Source organism: Elgaria multicarinata, chromosome 15 (assembly GCF_023053635.1).
Source record: "Elgaria multicarinata webbii isolate HBS135686 ecotype San Diego chromosome 15, rElgMul1.1.pri, whole genome shotgun sequence".
In the NCBI taxonomy this organism is placed as follows: domain Eukaryota; kingdom Metazoa; phylum Chordata; class Lepidosauria; order Squamata; family Anguidae; genus Elgaria; species Elgaria multicarinata.
The window spans coordinates 5,252,360-5,270,891 of record NC_086185.1 but is presented as its reverse complement, the minus strand read 5'-3'; the positions used below and the strand labels follow the sequence as shown (position 1 = coordinate 5,270,891).

Genomic DNA, 18,532 nt, shown 5'->3' with positions numbered 1-18,532 from the left:
TAATCCCCTTGTAAAGCCATCTGAGTGGGGGGCTACCACCCATTGTGGTGGCAAATCCCACAGTTGAACTCTCGACACAATCTAATATGATATCACAGAGTCTTTCCTGCATTTACTATTTCATCAGTTCAAGTCATCACCTGATGCTACAGTCATCAGATGTTTGACCTACAAGGGCACAGTCCACCGGTATGCAAACGTGAGTGTGGACTGGGGCCGGAGTGTTGAATATTCAGCCCATATTCAAATCCCCTCTCAGCCACCTCACTTCTCTCTCTCTCTCTCTCTCTCTCTCTCTCTCTCTCTCTCTCTGAGCTTCACCTATGTCATGACATTCTTATGAGGGAAGAGAGATGGAAAATCACTTAGGGCACCCATAGCCCTTTGGAGGAAGGACAAGATGAAACAAATATAATAAAGAAGGAGGTTGACTTTACAGCAGATTGAATCTTGGTTAAAAATGAAGTCTTCACTGCTAAAGAACAGCCATTGAAAAACACTTAAGAGCACACTAATGAGAAAGGGTGCACGGGGCTGTGGCCTAACACATTTCTTGGGCAGAACACACACACGTTTACTAGGAAACAGAAACACAACAGACATTTGCTCACCAAAGATCTTAGGGGTGTTTTTTAATGTCGCTCCCTTCAGCAATAGGTTCTCGGGACCCAGCGCCCTAAAACGAAGTCAGACTATTAGGCCATTTGCAAGAAAGAGAGAAGCGTTCAGAAAATGCCAGCTAAGGCAGGTCAGTGGCAGGGATGCAGTGGGATGAGTTATTTAAACCAAGGTAAGAACACCAAGCCACTATGACAAACCAACGCACAGGGAATATGTGAAATTAAGGTGGGAGACGGGAGAGCAAGGGAGGTCAGACATCAGGCTGATTGATGTCAGCAATATCCTTTAGGCAGGAGGAGGCCAGCTAGTTAATTACAAAACACAAGCGCCAATCAATAAGGCATAGTGACAACAAACACACGAGACGGGCCAACAAACCTGGCAACTGGCTCTTGGTCACCTTTGTAGATGTTAATTCTGCCCACAAACCTGGAATCAGAAATACACACAAGAGGATGTTAAATCACCGTTTTGTATTTGCATGGGAGCCATTGCAAATATACATGAACAAAGAGGCCTCGGAATAGCAGGAATGCAACCCAGTGAGCAGGACCTGCTTGTGGAGAACAGCTCTAAAAAGGGATGTTCAACTGGGGAGGTACAGCAAGTAGTTTACCAATAGGCTAATAATAATAATAACAACAACAACAACAACAACAACAACAACAACAACATCCCATGGCACCAAAGTGGCAAAGGCAGAGGAGTGCCTAAGGGCAAATTTGTAGCAACTGCATTCAATAAAGACATTTAATTTAGGAACAATCACCCATCACCCTGCAACTCACCAGCATTTACTCAATGCACCCATCTATCAAGTGGTTACAATTGCTAGGCACTAGCTAAGAATTAGGAAAACACCTAAAAAGGTAAGGTCATGAGAAATTTGGGAGGAAGGGCGTGGGGAGAGTAAAAAGGGAGAGAGAATCAAGGAGAAGGGAAATGCGGCATTTGGGTCAGGCGCGCTAACGGAAAAGTGACTTGTTCAAAATTAGCCTGTGGGTAATTGATTCAGGATCAATTCCAGAATATACCAAAACAGAGCTGACTTTCCTGTTCAGGGAAAAGCAGGCGGCAACTCTAGATTTAGGATTGTTTCATACCAAATCCTCAGAAAAAGAGGAAAGCCTCTCTTGGAACAGGGCAGAGCTCAGTAATAGAGCACAGGCTTCACATGCAGAAGGTCCCAGGTTTAAAAAAGCAGCCTCTCTTTGTAGGGCTGGGAACGGCTCCCAGTCACGGTAGGCCAGGGGTGGACAGAAAGTAGATCTCTAGGACTTTGGAACTTCAACTCCCAGCATTCCTGGCCATTAGACCTTCTGACAAGGGCTTCTGGGAGTTGAAGATCAAAACATCTGCAGATCTAGTCTTCCCACCCCTGGGGTAGACGATCCAGACTAGAGATGCAAAATTTCTGGAGATTTTGCAGCCATGGAAAACAACCGGGGTGCGTGTGTCTGTTTTTTTTTCAGGAAAAATCGAAATAAATGAAATATTAGCACTTTTTACAGATTGAAAGTCACTTTGTCACTTTAGGAACATAAAAAGTAATTAGTTACAAGTTGGTTTGGCATAAAATTATCACAAGACTTTCCTCTTCTCCCAGGCATTTTAACAGCATTTAACTACGTTAAGTTTGTTTTTAATGGACCCCAGAATTGTTGTTTTTAAATGGATACTGTTGTTTTTATACGGTTTTTATGTTTTTTTAATTTTTGTATACTTTTAATGTTTACTATTTTTAATTGTTATAAACCGCCCAGAGCGCTTCGGCTGTGGGGCGGTATATAAATGTAATTAATTAAATAAATAAATAATATACTGTGAGCGCCTGCCAAAGGAAGTGAGGCAGGTGGCTACCAGGAGCCTGGTCTTCTCTGCTGTGGCACCCCGGCTGTGGAATGAGCTCCCTAAGGAGGTTCGCTTGGCGCCTACATTATATACTTTTATATGCCAGGTGAAGACCTTTTTACTCTCCCAGTATTTTAACAGTCTATAAATTAATTTTAACTTTGAACTGTTTTAAAATTGTATTTTAAATTTGTATTTTTGCATTGCTGCTGTTTTTATCTTGGTTGTGCTTTCATATTGTATTTTATATTGTGGTTTTATACTGTTGTTTTGTTTTGAATTGTCTTAAATTTGTAAACCGCCCAGAGAGCTTCGGCTATTGGGCGGTATAGAAATGCAATAAATAAATAAATAAATAAATAAAAGTACAGTGTATTCAACCATTATTACAAACTGAATTTACTTTTTAGTATATATTTTTAAATTTTGTTTTGGTAACGAATGGAGCTACAAGCTCCTGAACTGTAAGGAACCTCTTTGTTTTTGCCAGCTCATGAAAAGGAAAGGAACCTCTCGTGCAAGCACTGAGTCATTACTGACTCTTGGAGGGACGCCAGCTTTCGCTGACGTTTTCTTGGCAGGTCTTAGGGTGGTTTGCCGTTGCCTTCCCCGATTGTGATTACCTTTCCCCCAGCTAACTGGGTACTCATTTTACCGACTTCAGGAGGATGGAAGGCTGAGTCGACCCGAGCCGGCTGCCTGAAACCAGCTTCCGCTGGGATTGAACTCAGGCCGTGGGGAGAGTTTCAGCTGCAGAAACTGCTGCTTTACCGCTCTGCGCCACACGAGGCTCTGCCAGCTCATGAAGAGCAGACAAAAAACTATTAAAACAAAAGCAGAAGAAACCATCAGCATTAGTGACAAAGACAATTATTTATGTCTTAAACATTTTATTCACCATGCTAAAATAAAACATACCATAATCCTTTTTTTTTTTCAATTTTTCACAAAAAAGGCTTTGGAAAAAAACAGGTGGGGGGAATCCCCCCCCCCAATTTTCCCCATTTTTTTCCCCCCCTGGACCTTCACATGTCTAATCCGGACTAATACTAAATTAGATGGACCAACGGTCTGGCTCTGTATAACGCAGCTTTCTAGTTCATAATCCCAGCCAGAAGAAGCCCATGGAACTGCTAGCTACCTGCTCTCCCAGGACGTGGTAGGACTCCAACTTGCAGCTGGTGATCAATGTAATAAACCAAATCAAACCATGTGAAGCCCATCCATACAGGCAAAGCAGAGCCTACCACACCCGGAGTTTTAACTCAGTAGTCAAATGCTTGCCAGGGTCAGGGCAAAACGAAACGCAGTGAACTGCTCAGAAAGTTTACATCCCCGAACGTACCTGTAGAGGTCTGGTTGGGGCTGTTCACATTCTATCGTGGCGGTAAGGCAATCCATGGCTTGGCACGTACAGAGTTTGGCAGTATCTTGCACAGTGTAGTGAGTCTAGAGAGAGACGGAGAGAGAAAACTGGTAAGCAACTGTTGGACATCCTCTGAGAATCCAGAGAGCGGTTGACGTGTGATTTTTAACAAATTACGGAGCTCCTCTGTCATCTTGCAGCTGAAAATGCTGCCAGGAATCGATTTCAATCTGCATTTTAGCCATCTTTTCTTGGATTTATTGTAATTTTATTGCCTAGTTTTTAAAATTATTTATAAGGCACCGCAAGAGTGCTTTAGGCTATAAAGGAAGGCAGACGTGCTTCTGTTTTTTAGTTTGTTTAAGGATCTGTCAACAAAATAGAAAAGCATGCTAAGCTATTTATATTGTAGGGAATTAACACCCATAAAATAAACAAGTTAGCATATAGAAGTTTAGTTTGATGAAAGTTAGGGGCCTTTATAAATAAAAAGCCTGTAGTCTCAAGTAAAAACTAGTTGATTTTTTAATTAGAAAAACAGAAAAGGGGAAATAGCAATTAGCAGAAACGTCTATGAATTCATAGAATCATAGAATCATAGAATAGCAGAGTTGGAAGGGGCCTACAAGGCCATCGAGTCCAACCCCCTGCTCAATGCAGGAATCCACCCTAAAGCATCCCTGACAGATGGTTGTCCAGCTGCCTCTTGAATGCCTCTAGTGTGGGAGAGCCCACAACCTCCCTAGGTAGCTGATTCCACCGTCGCACTGCTCTAACAGTCAGGAAGTTTTTCCTGATGTCCAGCCGGAATCTGGCTTCCTTTAACTTGAGCCCGTTATTCCGTGTCCTGCACTCTGGGAGGATCGAGAAGAGATCCTGGCCCTCCTCTGTGTGACAACCTTTTAAGTATTTGAAGAGTGCTATCATGTCTCCCCTCAATCTTCTCTTCTCCAGGCTAAACATGCCCAGTTCTTTCAGTCTCTCTTCATAGGGCTTTGTTTCTAGACCTCTGATCATCCTCGTTGCCCTCTTCTGAACACGCTCCAGCTTGTCTGCGTCCTTCTTGAATTGTGGAGCCCAGAACTGGACGCAATACTCTAGATGAGGCCTAACCAGGGCCGAATAGAGAGGAACCAGTACCTCACGTGATTTGGAAGCTATACTTCTATTAATGCAGCCCAAAATAGCATTTGCCTTTCTTGCAGCCATATCGCACTGTTGGCTCATATTCAGCTTGTGATCTACAACAATTCCAAGATCTTTCTCATTTGTAGTATTGCTGAGCCAAGTGTCCCCCATCTTGTAACTGTGCATTTGGTTTCTATTCCCTAAATGTAGAACTTGGCATTTATCCCTATTAAATTTCATTCTGTTGTTTTCAGCCCAGCACTCCAGCCTATCAAGATCACTTTGAAGTTTGTTTCTGTCTTCCAGGGTATTAGCTATCCCACCCAATTTGGTGTCATCTGCAAATTTGATCAGCGTTCCCTGCACCTCCTCGTCCAAATCATTAATAAAAATGTTGAAGAGCACTGGGCCCAGGACTGAGCCCTGCGGCACCCCACTCGTTGCCTCTCCCCAGTTTGAGAAGGTTCCATTGATAAGTACTCTTTGAGTCCGATTCTGTAGCCAACTGTGGATCCACCTAATAGTTGTTCCATCTAGCCCACTTTTAGCTAGTTTGTTAATCAGAATGTCATGTGGTACTTTGTCAAAAGCTTTGCTGAAGTCAAGATATATGACATCCACAGCATTCCCACAGTCCACAAGGGAGGTTATCCTATCAAAAAATGAGATCAAATTAGTCTGACAGGATTTGTTCCTGACAAATCCATGTTGGCTTCTAGTAATCACTGCATTGATTTCAAGGTGTTTACAGATTGACTTCTTTATAATCTGCTCCAGAATTTTCCCAGGGATGGATGTCAGGCTGACTGGTCTGTAGTTCCCAGGTTCCTCCTTTTTGCCCTTTTTGAAGATAGGGACAACGTTAGCCCTCCTCCAGTCGTCCGGCACCTCACCCGTCTTCCATGATTTTGCAAAGATAATAGACAAAGGTTCTGAGAGTTCTTCCGCTAGCTCCTTCATTACTCTTGGATGCAGTTCATCGGGCCCTGGGGATTTGAACTCATTCAAGGAAATTAGGTGTTCTTTGACCATTTGTTTATCAATCTCACCAGACAGCCAAGTATTAGGTTTGTGGTTTTTAAGCAAGCTACAGCTGATAGTATGAAGTTGTAGCAAGGGATCCTGGAGAAATTTGTGACTGGCTAAAATGAGTTCAGATCCAACTTGCAGAATCTGCTGCTGACCGGCCTCCCCGGGATGTGCAGAGTCCGCGGACTCCTGTATTTTTTCACTTTCCCAAAATGTATGCAAATTCATTCCCAGGAAAACATAACCGTTTCTGCTGAGATCTATGCTATGCTGGAAAATAATACACGCAGAAAAGTCAAATGGAATGGAGAAATATGTTCAATATTACGGACTAACATAAATCATGAATCTTGTTGCAGGCTTTCTTATAGAACTAGTTGTGCATTTTTCCACATAACAGGGGGAAATAAATTCGAATCTGTCCGTGAACAGACACTGCAACCAACGACACTGTAGAATCCATGAAAACGCAAGCAGAGGTACAGAACTATAGAAGACCACGCCTCCTTCCCCTCGCCCAGCCCTCACTTCCCTGAGCACCGATTGTTCAGTGGGTTCCCAGCTTTTCTGCAGTTTCCCCACCCCTTATTCTGAAGGTGCAATTCTATGCATATTGAGACGGAGGTGGGCGAGATCCCACAACTCATAGCATTCCCCAGCCAGCATGAATTGTAGGACTTTTTTCCTGTCTAAATATGCATAGCATTGTGCCCTAAAAGATTGAAACGCCTCTCCAAAGGCTTAGTTACTAGCAGTTAAAACTTGCTAGTATTTTTGGCACCTCCCCTTTTACCCCTTTTTTCATTCAACTCCTACCCACACTGTGGGCCCCCAAGAGATTCTCCAAAGTGGAATTCAGCCCTTCAGCTGAAAGATTCGGCACTCTCAGGGTAAATTATGTCTCGGTCTCTCTTCCTGTCCTACCTCGGTGACCAGTACCGTCTTCTTTCTAAAGCTGTCTTGAATATATTAGGTTTCCTTTCTTTCTTTCTTTTTAGTTAATAAATGTTTTAAATACTACTTAAGTATATATGTGCATCCATTTCTAATGTAACTGTGCTGCCTGAGTCCAAGGTTGAATTACAGGCTGCAAACCTTATTCCCCAGTACTAGGCCAGGTTGTAGGGACCTCTTATAAATGGGTACACTGTAATTTAAGTCTAAAAAAGCCCAGGGTTTGGACCAAATTGTTTCCAGTTCATTAAGAAGCAACAATACAGAATTAAGTTTTAAGGACAGGTCTCTGTGCTGAACACGATGCTCATTTCCTCTTCGCAGGGCTGCAATCCCAGGGAAGCTTACTTCTGCGTCAATGTGGTTAGGATTGCGCTAGAAATTATTTACAAAGGACTTCCCCTGTTTAGTAAAGTCACAGAACAGACTTAATGAGCTTTATTCCAGAGACCTATTGGAGAAGAATTGTTCCGCAACTCCAGATTCCATGAAAACCTACAGATGTTTCACCAGATGTTTTGGCTCCTCCAGGGAGCTGACCCAGGATCTCTTTGAGGTAATCAAGTGTGAGAGTTAAATACTGGAGGAGAACAGCACTATTTTCTGTATCTCTGGGTATGTGGATTGGATTTTTCTCCAAATTAGAAGGACGACCCCCCCCAAACATCTAAAATTCACCTTATTATTATTATTTTTTTACAGAGGTTCTATTTCTAGAAGCTACTCGAGAGCTGTAAATCAAGGCCGTCGCCAAGATGCATTACCGTAATCCATCTTTATAAACAAAACTCACCCGAATGCTTCCTGCGTTCATGATCTCTAAATTCCCCTCGTTTCAAGCAGGATGGGAAACAGCTCTATTGCATCAGCGGCGGGAGATGATTAATGGCGTTTGAAAACCTGACATTTCACAACTTGGGGGTAGAGCGCAGAGGTCTGGGGCAGTTAAAATAGTTTCCGCGTCGGCGACTCATAAAAAGAGGTCATTCAGTGTTTTACACGCATTCCTTCTCTACCACATATCCTGTTGCATTTTGCTCTTGTAAAACAGGAAGAGGCAAGAAGTAGCTGGAGGCGAGTTCAAATAAAACCAACGCTGCTTCCTTGCAAGTGAGGAGGGCGTCAAGATGGGGAATCAACTATTACTGCGTCGGTGTTTTGCACAAGTTCATTGCCATGGAAGCATCCATGCAAAGCCAGGGCAGGCCACTTGTTCCGTCCAGATGTTTGGGCCTACAACTTCCATTAGCCCTAGCTGGCATAGCCAATAGTGGTGGAAGTCGTAGCCAAAAACATCTGGAGGGGTACAAGTTGCCCACCCTTGACGCACAGAAAGGGAACTGCTCATTAGTGGCGGGAGGGGGTGTTGCAGGAGGAGGGTGTGTGCACACATTTCATTGAGCAATGACAGGGCCGGCCCAAGACATTTTGCTGCCTGAGGGAAAAAACAAGATGGTGTTCTCTCCCCATCCACGTAAAAATGCCAATTGGACGGGCAGTTGAATCTTCCTTCAGCATTGGCAATGGGACAGTGTCCTCTACTGCACCTGCAGGTGACGAGCTAGCACAGGGGGTACAAGGTAGGCCGCATGGCCCACGGCTCTCTCCCCCAACATTGTGCTGCCGTCCCCCAGCATTTGCCACCTGAGGCAACTGCTTCACTCTGCCTAATGGAAGGGCTGGCCCTCAATAATGATCATTACCTTAAATAACTTTAGAAGAGAACACAACACATTAAATATTTATTATTTATTTATTAAATGTACATACCGCCTCATAGCCGAAGCTCTCTGGGCGGTTTACGTCTAGCAATGGCTATTGCACACAACAATTATATGGAACATCCATGTTCAGACACAACATGGAATGCCAGTTGTGTACAGGGATGGGGGGGGGGAATAGCAGGGGGAGAATTACTCCCTTCGTGCCCTGCTGGGACATCTGTCTGGACTCCATCTGGTTAGCCAAGATGGAGAGTGGAACGCTGGCTATGATGGGCCTTTTACATTCTTACATAGGACTTCAGCTCTTGGGCGGTGTAGGAATGTAATAAATAATAAAATAAAATAAATAAAAACATGAACACGCAGAGACTCATGTGAAGCTCCACGGGCAAGTGAAACCCAGACACAAATCTGCCACGTCGTCCTCAAAGCTTAGGACAGATAAAAGGGCTCCAGGTCGGCCTGTGCTGTTTACCCATTCCATTACCTTGACATTTGATTCTCCATCCAGGCTAGCTGTAGTGACATAACAGGAGCCGTCCTTGCTACTCGATGCGAGGAATATCAGATCGCAAGGAAAGGTTTCATCCGCCGACACTTCTACGATATCGCCAACCTGAAAATCAAAACCGATTACACTGCACTGTTAAAGAACCTCAGCTACGTGTAGTAATGGTGCTGTACATATTCCTCCCCATCCCTTGGTAAAATGAAACCGGGTATAGGGTGGGGCTTTCTCCATGGTGTTTCCTGACCCCCTCCCTCAAACCACCTGCTTAGGGAGGCCTATTTGAAACCTATTTGCCTAATGGCTGCTGGGAGGCAAAGTATGTTTACATCTGAAAGCTTTCCTTGCTACTGCATGGCAAACCCGGTGGCACTTTGATCCGTTCTCTTGACTCCGCTCTTATGTTTAGCCAAACTGACCATTGCTGGGGCTCACGCACGTCTTCCTCCCCTTGCCTGCTCCCAATTCTCTCCCTTACTCTTTTGTCTAGGTAAATCAGCAAGTTCGCCACCGCATCCAAACCAAGCAATCACGTGTCTCCACCTCAGAACTGGAAATCCACCTTAAAAACATGGCTTGCCTGATTCAGACGTACATGGGACAGCCTTGTACATCAGCCCACGGGTTACTAGCCTGCTAAGATGGTAGTCGCAGCTTCTGCCACAGCCAGGATTGAAATGCAGGCTACCAGTCTTTAGCAGGTTACAAGTAGACCCATGGGGGACCGCCATCTCCTCCAGCAGCCCATTCCACTCGCCTGCACGGAATTCTTTGGCGACCAGGCGATTTGACAAATGCAAGGCTCATAACCATTTCAAGAGTGAGGAAAAGGCGGCTGAAACAGCCAGTTTATCTCTGTAAAGGATTTCTTAATATGGCGGCACATCCTAATTACCCACATGTTTAGTTTTTAATTGGTTTTTAATGCTCTATGTTTTTATGTACTGTGTTTTAGAGTTTTAAATTTTGTATTCTTGTTTTATCTCAATTTTAGAATTTCTGTAAACCGCCCAGAGAGCCCTGGCTATGGGAGCAGTATATAAGTATAATAAATAAATAAATAAAATAAATATTAATTGTGGAAACAACTAGGGGAGGCGAGAGTTTCACTTCAAGCCCAAATCTCCAGTCGAAAAGGCTTCTAGTACTGAGACAGGCTTCCTAGGGCTCGGATTCTTTGCCCAAGCCCGCTAACGCTTCCCACGACCTCCCAAAGGAACCCAAACACCCTTCTCTCCCCCGCTGCTGCCTCATTACCATAATTCCTTCACACTCTTTCTTCACAAGCTTTCCATCTTCCACCACGAAGACCGTGCTGTTGTTCACCTCCCCATCGGCCCTGTGCCGCAGCCAGTCCTCATAACCCTGAAGGCACAAGAGGAACTCAGTGTGGCCCAAGTCTCGGAGGAAGGAAACCAAGTCAAAAAAATGGAAGCGGCGGGAGAGGTGTGCTGCCCCGCCATTTAGAAAACTCAACATAAATATGATCCCTTAAGGAAAGTACCTGCTTAAAAGCTGTGACGGTAATAACAAAGAACAGAGGAAGTCCGCTCGTAACCGGGCTCGTTGGTGTGTCTACTATGACCTGGAGAAGAGGGAGGGGAAGCCACGTTATTTACATTTGTAAGAGGCAAAGAGTATTAAGGAGTATTGATGAGAGATTCAACACCCTCAATTTCTATAAGCAATAGACGCAAACTGACATGCGAAGACACTTGTGAGCAGTTCATTGTTGGAAAGTTTTCTGGGAATTTCTGGGCATGCTCATTAAGGAGTAAAAAAAGGGGGGGAAGGAGGAGAAACACATTTTTTTCCTCCAATGCTTATTTGCACAGCAATGGAAGAGTGAAAATCCCACATCCGTGGCTAATGGCAGTACTTTGATTTCTTTCAAGTTAAATATAGCCTTGCTTTTAACCTCTTCCTAGTTAAAGCCCCGCAGGCATTTGCTATATGTTGTTCCTGGCAAGCTGAAATGCAGCCCGTTAGGAAACAGCAGTCAGCTGTCCTTTTTTTGTGTGACGACGTAATTCCTAATTCTGAGATTTTGGAACCGGCCCTGATTGCTCCGCACCGGACTTGCGTTATCTAGAAGACGTGTCTAACCGATGACGCTGTCTTAGCATTATCATTTTTATGAGCCAGAGTGACTTCTTCGGAGATCATTAACGTCTCATCCCCAACACAAGGATGACATGCACACTGGCAAAGCGTTTCATCTTCGGTGCTGACGTGATGCGGTTGTCATGAACACCGCAGCAGTGAGCTCAACACACTCCGTTTAGCAAAGTCGGAGGAACGCTCCAACCTACAAGGAAGAGGCCAAGTCGTGTCCCTTTATCTATGAGAGTTACTGCTTTTAACTTGATAAAAACCCAGGACAAATACGTTGCCAAAGAAGCTCTGATCCAACAGGGTGCTTCCACTTGGCTACAGGGAGAGAGACCTTTCTGAAATACTGGACATCAGGAAAAACTTCCTGACTGTTAGAGCAGTATGACAGTGGAACCAGTTACCTAGGGAGGTTGTGGGTTCTCCCACACTAGAGGACTTCAAGAGGCAGCTGGACAACCATCTGTCAAGTATGCTGTAGGGTAGATTCCTGCATTGAGCAGGGGGTTGGACTCGATGGTCTTATAGGCTCCTTCCAACTCTACTATTCTATGATTCTACCATCTATCAGCTGTTTTGCAGGAATGGGAGGAAGGATAAATCTTGTTCCCCTCTTTGCCCTCAGCTGATATGCTGGATTTCTGCTTTTTAAACAAGGGAACCACATGCATAGCCCTAGCTAAATGAACCAGGAAGTGGAAGCAAATGCAGTACACACATTTGTGTGCGTTGTTTCCCCATCCTGTTCGAAATGCCACAAGCAGAAGCTTACTTCCGCATTCATATGGCCCCTGTCCAGATCCGGGAGGCATTTTAGAGTCTCATTACAGATAGGGAGGCAGGAATGTATCCCTGATCATTAAAGATAAGCATAACTGGATCATTAAAGCATGTCACCCGTCATTATTCCACAGTCTTTGACAAGGTCAAATTTTGCAACAGCTATTGTGTTTTGAAAATGCACATCCACAATCTTAGACTTTCATTCATTCTTCAGGCATAGCATTCTTTTAGCAGGATGGCCCTGAAAAATTTCAAGGTACAATTTCTAAAAAGACAAAGGGAAGAAAGAACGCAAGATATCCGCCAACACCCTTCTTCTTCAAAAGTGGTCTTACCTGTACAAGGAAGATGATAAGGAAGTAAAAGTTGGCAATTCTTCGGAACTGTTCAAAGAGATTCTTTGGGAGAAAATTCCACACTGTGTACTACAGGACAGAAGCAAGGAAGAAGGAATGAACCATGAATACAACTAACAAAGACATCCTCTGAAGACTGTACAACCACAGCTAAGGAAAGAGACATGTCATTATTCCAGTTCACAAAGTAACAATACATTTTGCAGAAAAGCCTTGATAAGAAGGCATGGCTTTTAAAATGTGAAAAGGCACACTCATACTCGAGAAAGGGGGAAACTATCTGACTCTGCCTGTGAAGAGCTTGCACAGCTGCCAATCCCCCATGAGCAATATGCATGCTCCTTTCCCCATCAATATATTTATTTTATTTATTATTTATTTATTAATTACATTTCTATACCGCCCAATAGCCGGAGCTCTCTGGGCGGTTCACAAAAATTAAAAACATTCAAAGTATAAAACAACAGTATAAAACCATAATATAAAATACAATATAAAAGCTCAACCAGATAAAAACAGCAGCAATACAAAATTACAAATTTATAACACCGAGTTAACATTTATTTATAGACTGTTAAAATGCTGGGAGAATAAAAAGGTCTTCACCTGGCATCTAAAAGCATATAATGTAGGTGCCAAGCGAACCTCCTTAGGGAGCTCATTCCACAGCCGGGGTGCCACAGCAGAGAAGGCCCTCCTCCTGGTAGCCACCTGCCTCACTTCCTTTGGCAGGGGCTCGTGGAGAAGGACCCCTGAGGATGACCTTAGGGTCCAGGCAGGTACATATGGGAGGAGGCGTTCCTTCAGATAACCTGGCCCCAAGCTGTTTAGGGCTTTAAATGTTAATACCAGCACTTTGAATCAGGCCCGGACCTGGACTGGCAGCCAATGAAGCTGGAAAAGGACTGGCGTGATGTGGTCTCGTCGGCCAGTCCCTGTTAGTAAACGTGCTGCCCTGTTTTGTACCAGCTGAAGCTTCCGGACCGTTTTCAAAGGCAGCCCCACGTATAACGCATTGCAGTAATCCAAACGAGAGGTTATCAGAGCATGGATAACTGTAGCTAGGCTATCTCCATCCAGATAAGGGCGCAGTTGGTATAAATATATAAATATTTGCAAAATCTTTAAGGCATAAGTCCAGATACTCAATTATCAGAGTCGGAGATGTGAAAGCAAAGAAAGGGGTTTTTTTGGAAGAGGAGGAGGAGGAGATTGAGATCTCCTCTCCTGGCTTGAAAAGCAAAAATATTGGGAATGTTGAGGAAAAGTGACTGTGACTGCATTGCTGTATAAGCAACACTCTTAAGGACTCTAACGTTGGAAGTGGAATATACTTCCCCAAACTGGTAGAAGAGGCAACATTTCCAAGTCTGCTAAATGCATTGCTCCAGCACCATGGTGCTAAGGCCTTTACACTCAACCACCTCTCGACTTCTCTTGCTTCTCACATGCTTCAACATGCCAAATCAAGGAGAAGGACGTCCACTGGCTGCCAGCTCCAAAATCCCAGCCCTCCTTCAATTTCTGCTCTTCTCAAGCTACTGTTCAGTGTAGGGATGCTATTTTCAGTTTCAAAACCGCCGTCTGTCTAGTAACGGTTTGTACTATAAAGATGCTCTAAAGTGGATGCGTGGGTGAAACAGGTATGGCGTTAATAACCCATCGGCACAGTTTCCTGACTGCAGATACGGTAGGATGCTTTGAGCAGTGGCCTGCACAAACGGATATCTGAAGATACCCAATCAACACCTGCGTGATGAATTCCATGAAAGAACATATCAAACCCAACATTTATTTCAACCTTTTCTGCTGGTGCCCTAGGAATAATATGAACAATGAACAACAACAAAGTTGGGAAAGTATAAATCCCCTTCCTGTTGAGGCACATGAAGGAAGACTAGAACTTTATATACATTTTGAATGTGGTTATTTTTGTGCAATCTGGCGAACATAATGTTAGCCATAAGAAGAATTCAAAGCCCTTTTTAAGGCACTCAAATCAAATCACAGTAGAGACCCGGCAAAGGTAATTGTTGCCATGCCTGGTTCCTTTCATGTGCATGGTTTATCTTTGTTTCTTGGTCTAATTCAGATTATTCCTTTTGTTACACTCTGGCAGGAGCTGCTAGCAGCCCAAACCACAAACTCCAGGCTCAATCACTCCCTGTGGTGAACCAACAGGATTATAGGTTGGTGCAGCTCCTAAGGCAATAAAATATTCCAAGGCTCAGGACTGGCTCTGCACACCCAGGCTAGACATTGGATCTTCACAACAGGGATGGCCATAAAAGCTTCCTGTTCTGGCTAGGACACCGCCTTGTTAATGATTGCCTTCCCAGGTTCTAGGTCAGCTTTCCCTGGTTCTAGGTCAGCATTCCCTGGTTCAAGGTCAGTCAATTAGAAGTATTGGACTACAACTTCCAGAATCCCCCAGCCAGCATGCTGGCTGGGGAATTCTGGGAGTTGTAGTCCAGCACATCTGGATGGATAGATTGGGGGAGGCTGACCTACAATGTTCAGACTCCTGGCTCAAACCCCTTGGCTGCCTACAGCTCAGTCCAGACATTCCCCACTCAAAGGACAATCTTCAGAACAGATCCAGCATGCTTCTCATGCCTGGAAAGCCCCCCAAAATCAGGCTTTCTGCCAGCTCCGTAGCAGCAGGGAAGTTAAGCTTGCATTGAGCCAGAGCGCCAGACCATGCCACAATTGCAGGTGGACACTTTGCAGGCCACAAGCAGCAGCTACGTGAATCCAGCCCTTGACTGGCACACAAAGGGACATAAAAATGTGTGGCACTTGATGTACATAATGCATTGTATATCAACGGCTAACAGAGGTCACCATGTTGTTTTGTGGGATTCCTTTTTGCCCATTTAAAACAGCCACCTGTCCCTTGTGCCTTAGAAAAATGAGAGTCTTTTGTTCTGCATTCATTGCTCAACACAATGAGGACAGGCTTCCCAGTCACCGCAGCAGTAAATATAATAAAAGATTCAAGAGTGATAGCATAGGTAGCCTATGAAGTTACTTGTCTGTTGCACATGGGAGGGGAATTGTTAAAAGGTGAAGTTTTGGTGCAAATTATCAATTAAATCTGCTTTTCAAATATTGCCAGATAAGAGGATAGTTTTAAAGATTTGATTGTAGGCCATAGAACCATAGAACAGTAGAGTTGGAAGGGACCTCGGACTTCTAAGGCCAGGAATCCACCTTAAAGCATCCCTGGCAGATGACTATCCAGCTGCCTCTTGAAGGCCTCTAGTGTGGGAGAGCTCACGACCTCCCTAGGTAACTGGTTTGATTGTCATACTGCTCTAACAGTCAGGAAGTTTTTCCTGATGTCCAGCCGGAATCTGGCTTCCTGTAATTTGAGCCATTATTCCGTGTCTTGCACTCTGGGAGGGTCGAGAAGAGATCCTGGCCCTTCTCTGTGTGAGAACCTTTCAAGAATTTGAAGAGTGCTATCACGTCTCCCCCCATTCTACTCTTCTCCAGGCTAAACATGCCCAGTTCTTTCAGTCTCTCCTCATAGGGCTTTGTTTCCAGACCCCTGATCATCCTCGTTGCCCTCCTCTAAACTCCCTCCAGCTTGTCTGTGTCCTTCTTGAAATGTGGTGCCCAGAACTGGACACAATACTCAAGTTGAGCCTAAGCAGGGCCGAATAGAGGAGAACCAGTACCTTGTGCGATTTGGAAGCTATACTTCTGTTAATGCATCCCAAAATAGCATTTGCTTTTTCTGCAGCCACATTACACTGCTAGCTCATACTCATCTTGTGATCTGCATCTAAGTCTTTCATCCCAGTTCTCTTGGTATACCAACTCTGAGCAAGGCACCACTCCCTCAAATACTCAATTCAGGTGGTGAGTGCCGACATGATCGTAGCCAAAAATGGGGCCACTGAGAAAATAGAGGGAGATAACAGTATGCTTGGGAGAACCCCAAGGTTTGCAGGAGAAGGGGGGGAATACACCCCCCCCCCAAAAAAAAGAACACACCGCAGCTCAATAAGGATTGAGCATGCTTAGTGGCTGCAGAAAGCTGAGTGTCAGTTGGGATAAAGAAACAGCCACCAAAACAGAGAGAGGTTGAATGGAGCAGGGAAACCTGAAATAAGGCCTAGCTGGCTAGCTAGAATACTGGGCAGGACCACTGCACGCTACAACTTTTTGTTGCAGGTCCCACTTGTAAATGTAAAGTAAAAATCTTAGACCGCCTGTTTTGTGCCAAAAAGGAAGATTATAAAAAAGAAAACTATGGGCATATGTTTTTCATGCAATACTAAAACTGGACTTCCCCCAGTGAGACTGGGTTACTGACAGATGTACACTTTTGTAAGTTTAAAACAGCCAAGGTTGCTAAATAGCCATAAAATATGTACATCAGATGGATAAACACCAAAATCGTTCACAGGCATTAATAAACTAACACTTCTATTACTGTTATTAATTGTTATTTATTCGTTCAGTCATTTCCGACTCTTCGTGACTTCATGGACCAGCCCACACCAGAGCTTTCTGTCGGCTGTCGCCACCCCTAGCTCCCCCAAGGTCAAGTCTGTCACCTCCAGAATATCATCCATCCATCTTGTCCTTTGCCTTCCACTTTCCCTAGCATCAGCTTCTTCTCCAGGGTATCCTGTCTTCTCATTATGTAGCCAAAGTACTTCAGTTTTGCCTTTAATACCATTCCCTCAAGTGAGCAGTCTGGCTTTATTTCCTGGAGTATGGACTGGTTTGATCTTCTTGCAGTCCAAGGCACTCTCAGAATTTTCCTCCAACACCACAGTTCAAAAGCATTTATCTTCCTTTGCTCAGCCTTCCTTATGGTCCAGCTCTCGCAGCCATAGGTTACTACGGGGAACTGTTATTAATAACCTTTGCAAAATATTTTGTAATACAAAATTACAAGAAAATTAGCAAACAGTAAACTTAAAAAAAAAAAAGAATTTTTTTTTTTAAAAAAATGCAACCACAAGTGATCTTTGGCATTCATGGCATAAGGTTAATGGTAAACCAGGTTGGAAAAAAGTAAAAGAAGATGTTTCTATCAACCGAAGTATGACTTTTAGACTGGAATAGGACTAGAACCTGAAAAATGACCCTGTTAGGTGTCCACTTATGGATCGAGTCTCTCAACCAGCCTTCTCCCACCTGCCCTCCAGATATGTTGGACTGAAACAAAGGGTGTTGGAGAAATCCACAACGGAATCAAGTGAGTCTGAATTTCTATGAATCCAACCTGCAGATTCTGCAGTGGACCGGCTTTTTGTGAGTCACACAAAATCCATGGGCTTGTGGACTGGGTTTTTTCATTTTTTTACTTTCTGGAGTTTTCTGCAAATTTAGTTGTAGAAAATTATGTAAACTCATCATCATCATCCTCCATTTGTGGGAAGTTTTGCAGATTTCTGCATGTGTGAATTTCCACAAATGTGAATTTGTGCCAGTTCAGGAAACGGGGAAAAAATCAGATCCCGTCGATGAGCGAGCAGACGATGGAACGAAAGGCACCTGAGAATTCGTGAAAGGCAGAAGGAATGGATTTTACAAAACCCGTACATCCCTAACTGCAACTCCCATCATTCCCATTTAGCATGACTGTGCTGGAAGACCTGGAAAGCACAAGGCTGGGGAAGGTGTGGCATGATTTGGCAGAGTATCGAACTAGGACACGGTTGGTTGGTGGCTGATGAGTCACTCTGCCATAAAGCTCCCTTGGGTCAGTCAATCCCTTTCAATCTAAGCCAGCCTGGTACTTTCTGGCTGTGTTGGACTACAACTCTCATTATCCCCAGCCAGCAGAGGAAGCCTAGCCTAAGCTAGCCCAGAGGATTGCTGCAACGATAAAATGGGGAGGTAAGCTGGAGGAACCATGTAGCAATTAAAGCACAGCAGTAGGGTTCATACGAAACATCCAAGAGCTTGCACAAACATACCTTGGATGAGACAATTTGGTTGGAGCAGAACTTCTGAGGAACGTAAGCCTCCGTTTCGGAGACTTGGTGGTGCCCAACGAGGATGGTCCGGGTGCCGACGCGCTTCTCTTCCCCGACAAGCTACAAGACAAGGGAGGAAGAGAATGATTAAGTGGTCG

The 18,532-nt window shown here is 44.2% G+C and overlaps 1 protein-coding gene across 4 annotated transcripts in view; it reads right to left on the bottom strand.

Annotated features, from left to right (window-relative positions):
- The window catches only part of ATP11C (ATPase phospholipid transporting 11C), an 81,113-nt gene that overhangs the window by 36,578 nt on the left and 26,003 nt on the right, over positions 1 to 18,532 (bottom strand). For all 4 annotated transcript variants that reach the window (XM_063141962.1, XM_063141964.1, XM_063141961.1 and 1 more), the window contains exons 2-9: positions 18,375 to 18,494; positions 12,412 to 12,501; positions 10,686 to 10,766; positions 10,439 to 10,546; positions 9,161 to 9,289; positions 3,818 to 3,921; positions 1,000 to 1,050; positions 612 to 676 (exon numbers count right to left, since the gene is read on the bottom strand). In XM_063141962.1, coding sequence (XP_062998032.1) covers positions 612 to 676; positions 1,000 to 1,050; positions 3,818 to 3,921; positions 9,161 to 9,289; positions 10,439 to 10,546; positions 10,686 to 10,766; positions 12,412 to 12,501; positions 18,375 to 18,494 — 748 coding nt within the window. The remainder of the gene's footprint in view (positions 1 to 611; positions 677 to 999; positions 1,051 to 3,817; positions 3,922 to 9,160; positions 9,290 to 10,438; positions 10,547 to 10,685; positions 10,767 to 12,411; positions 12,502 to 18,374; positions 18,495 to 18,532) is intronic.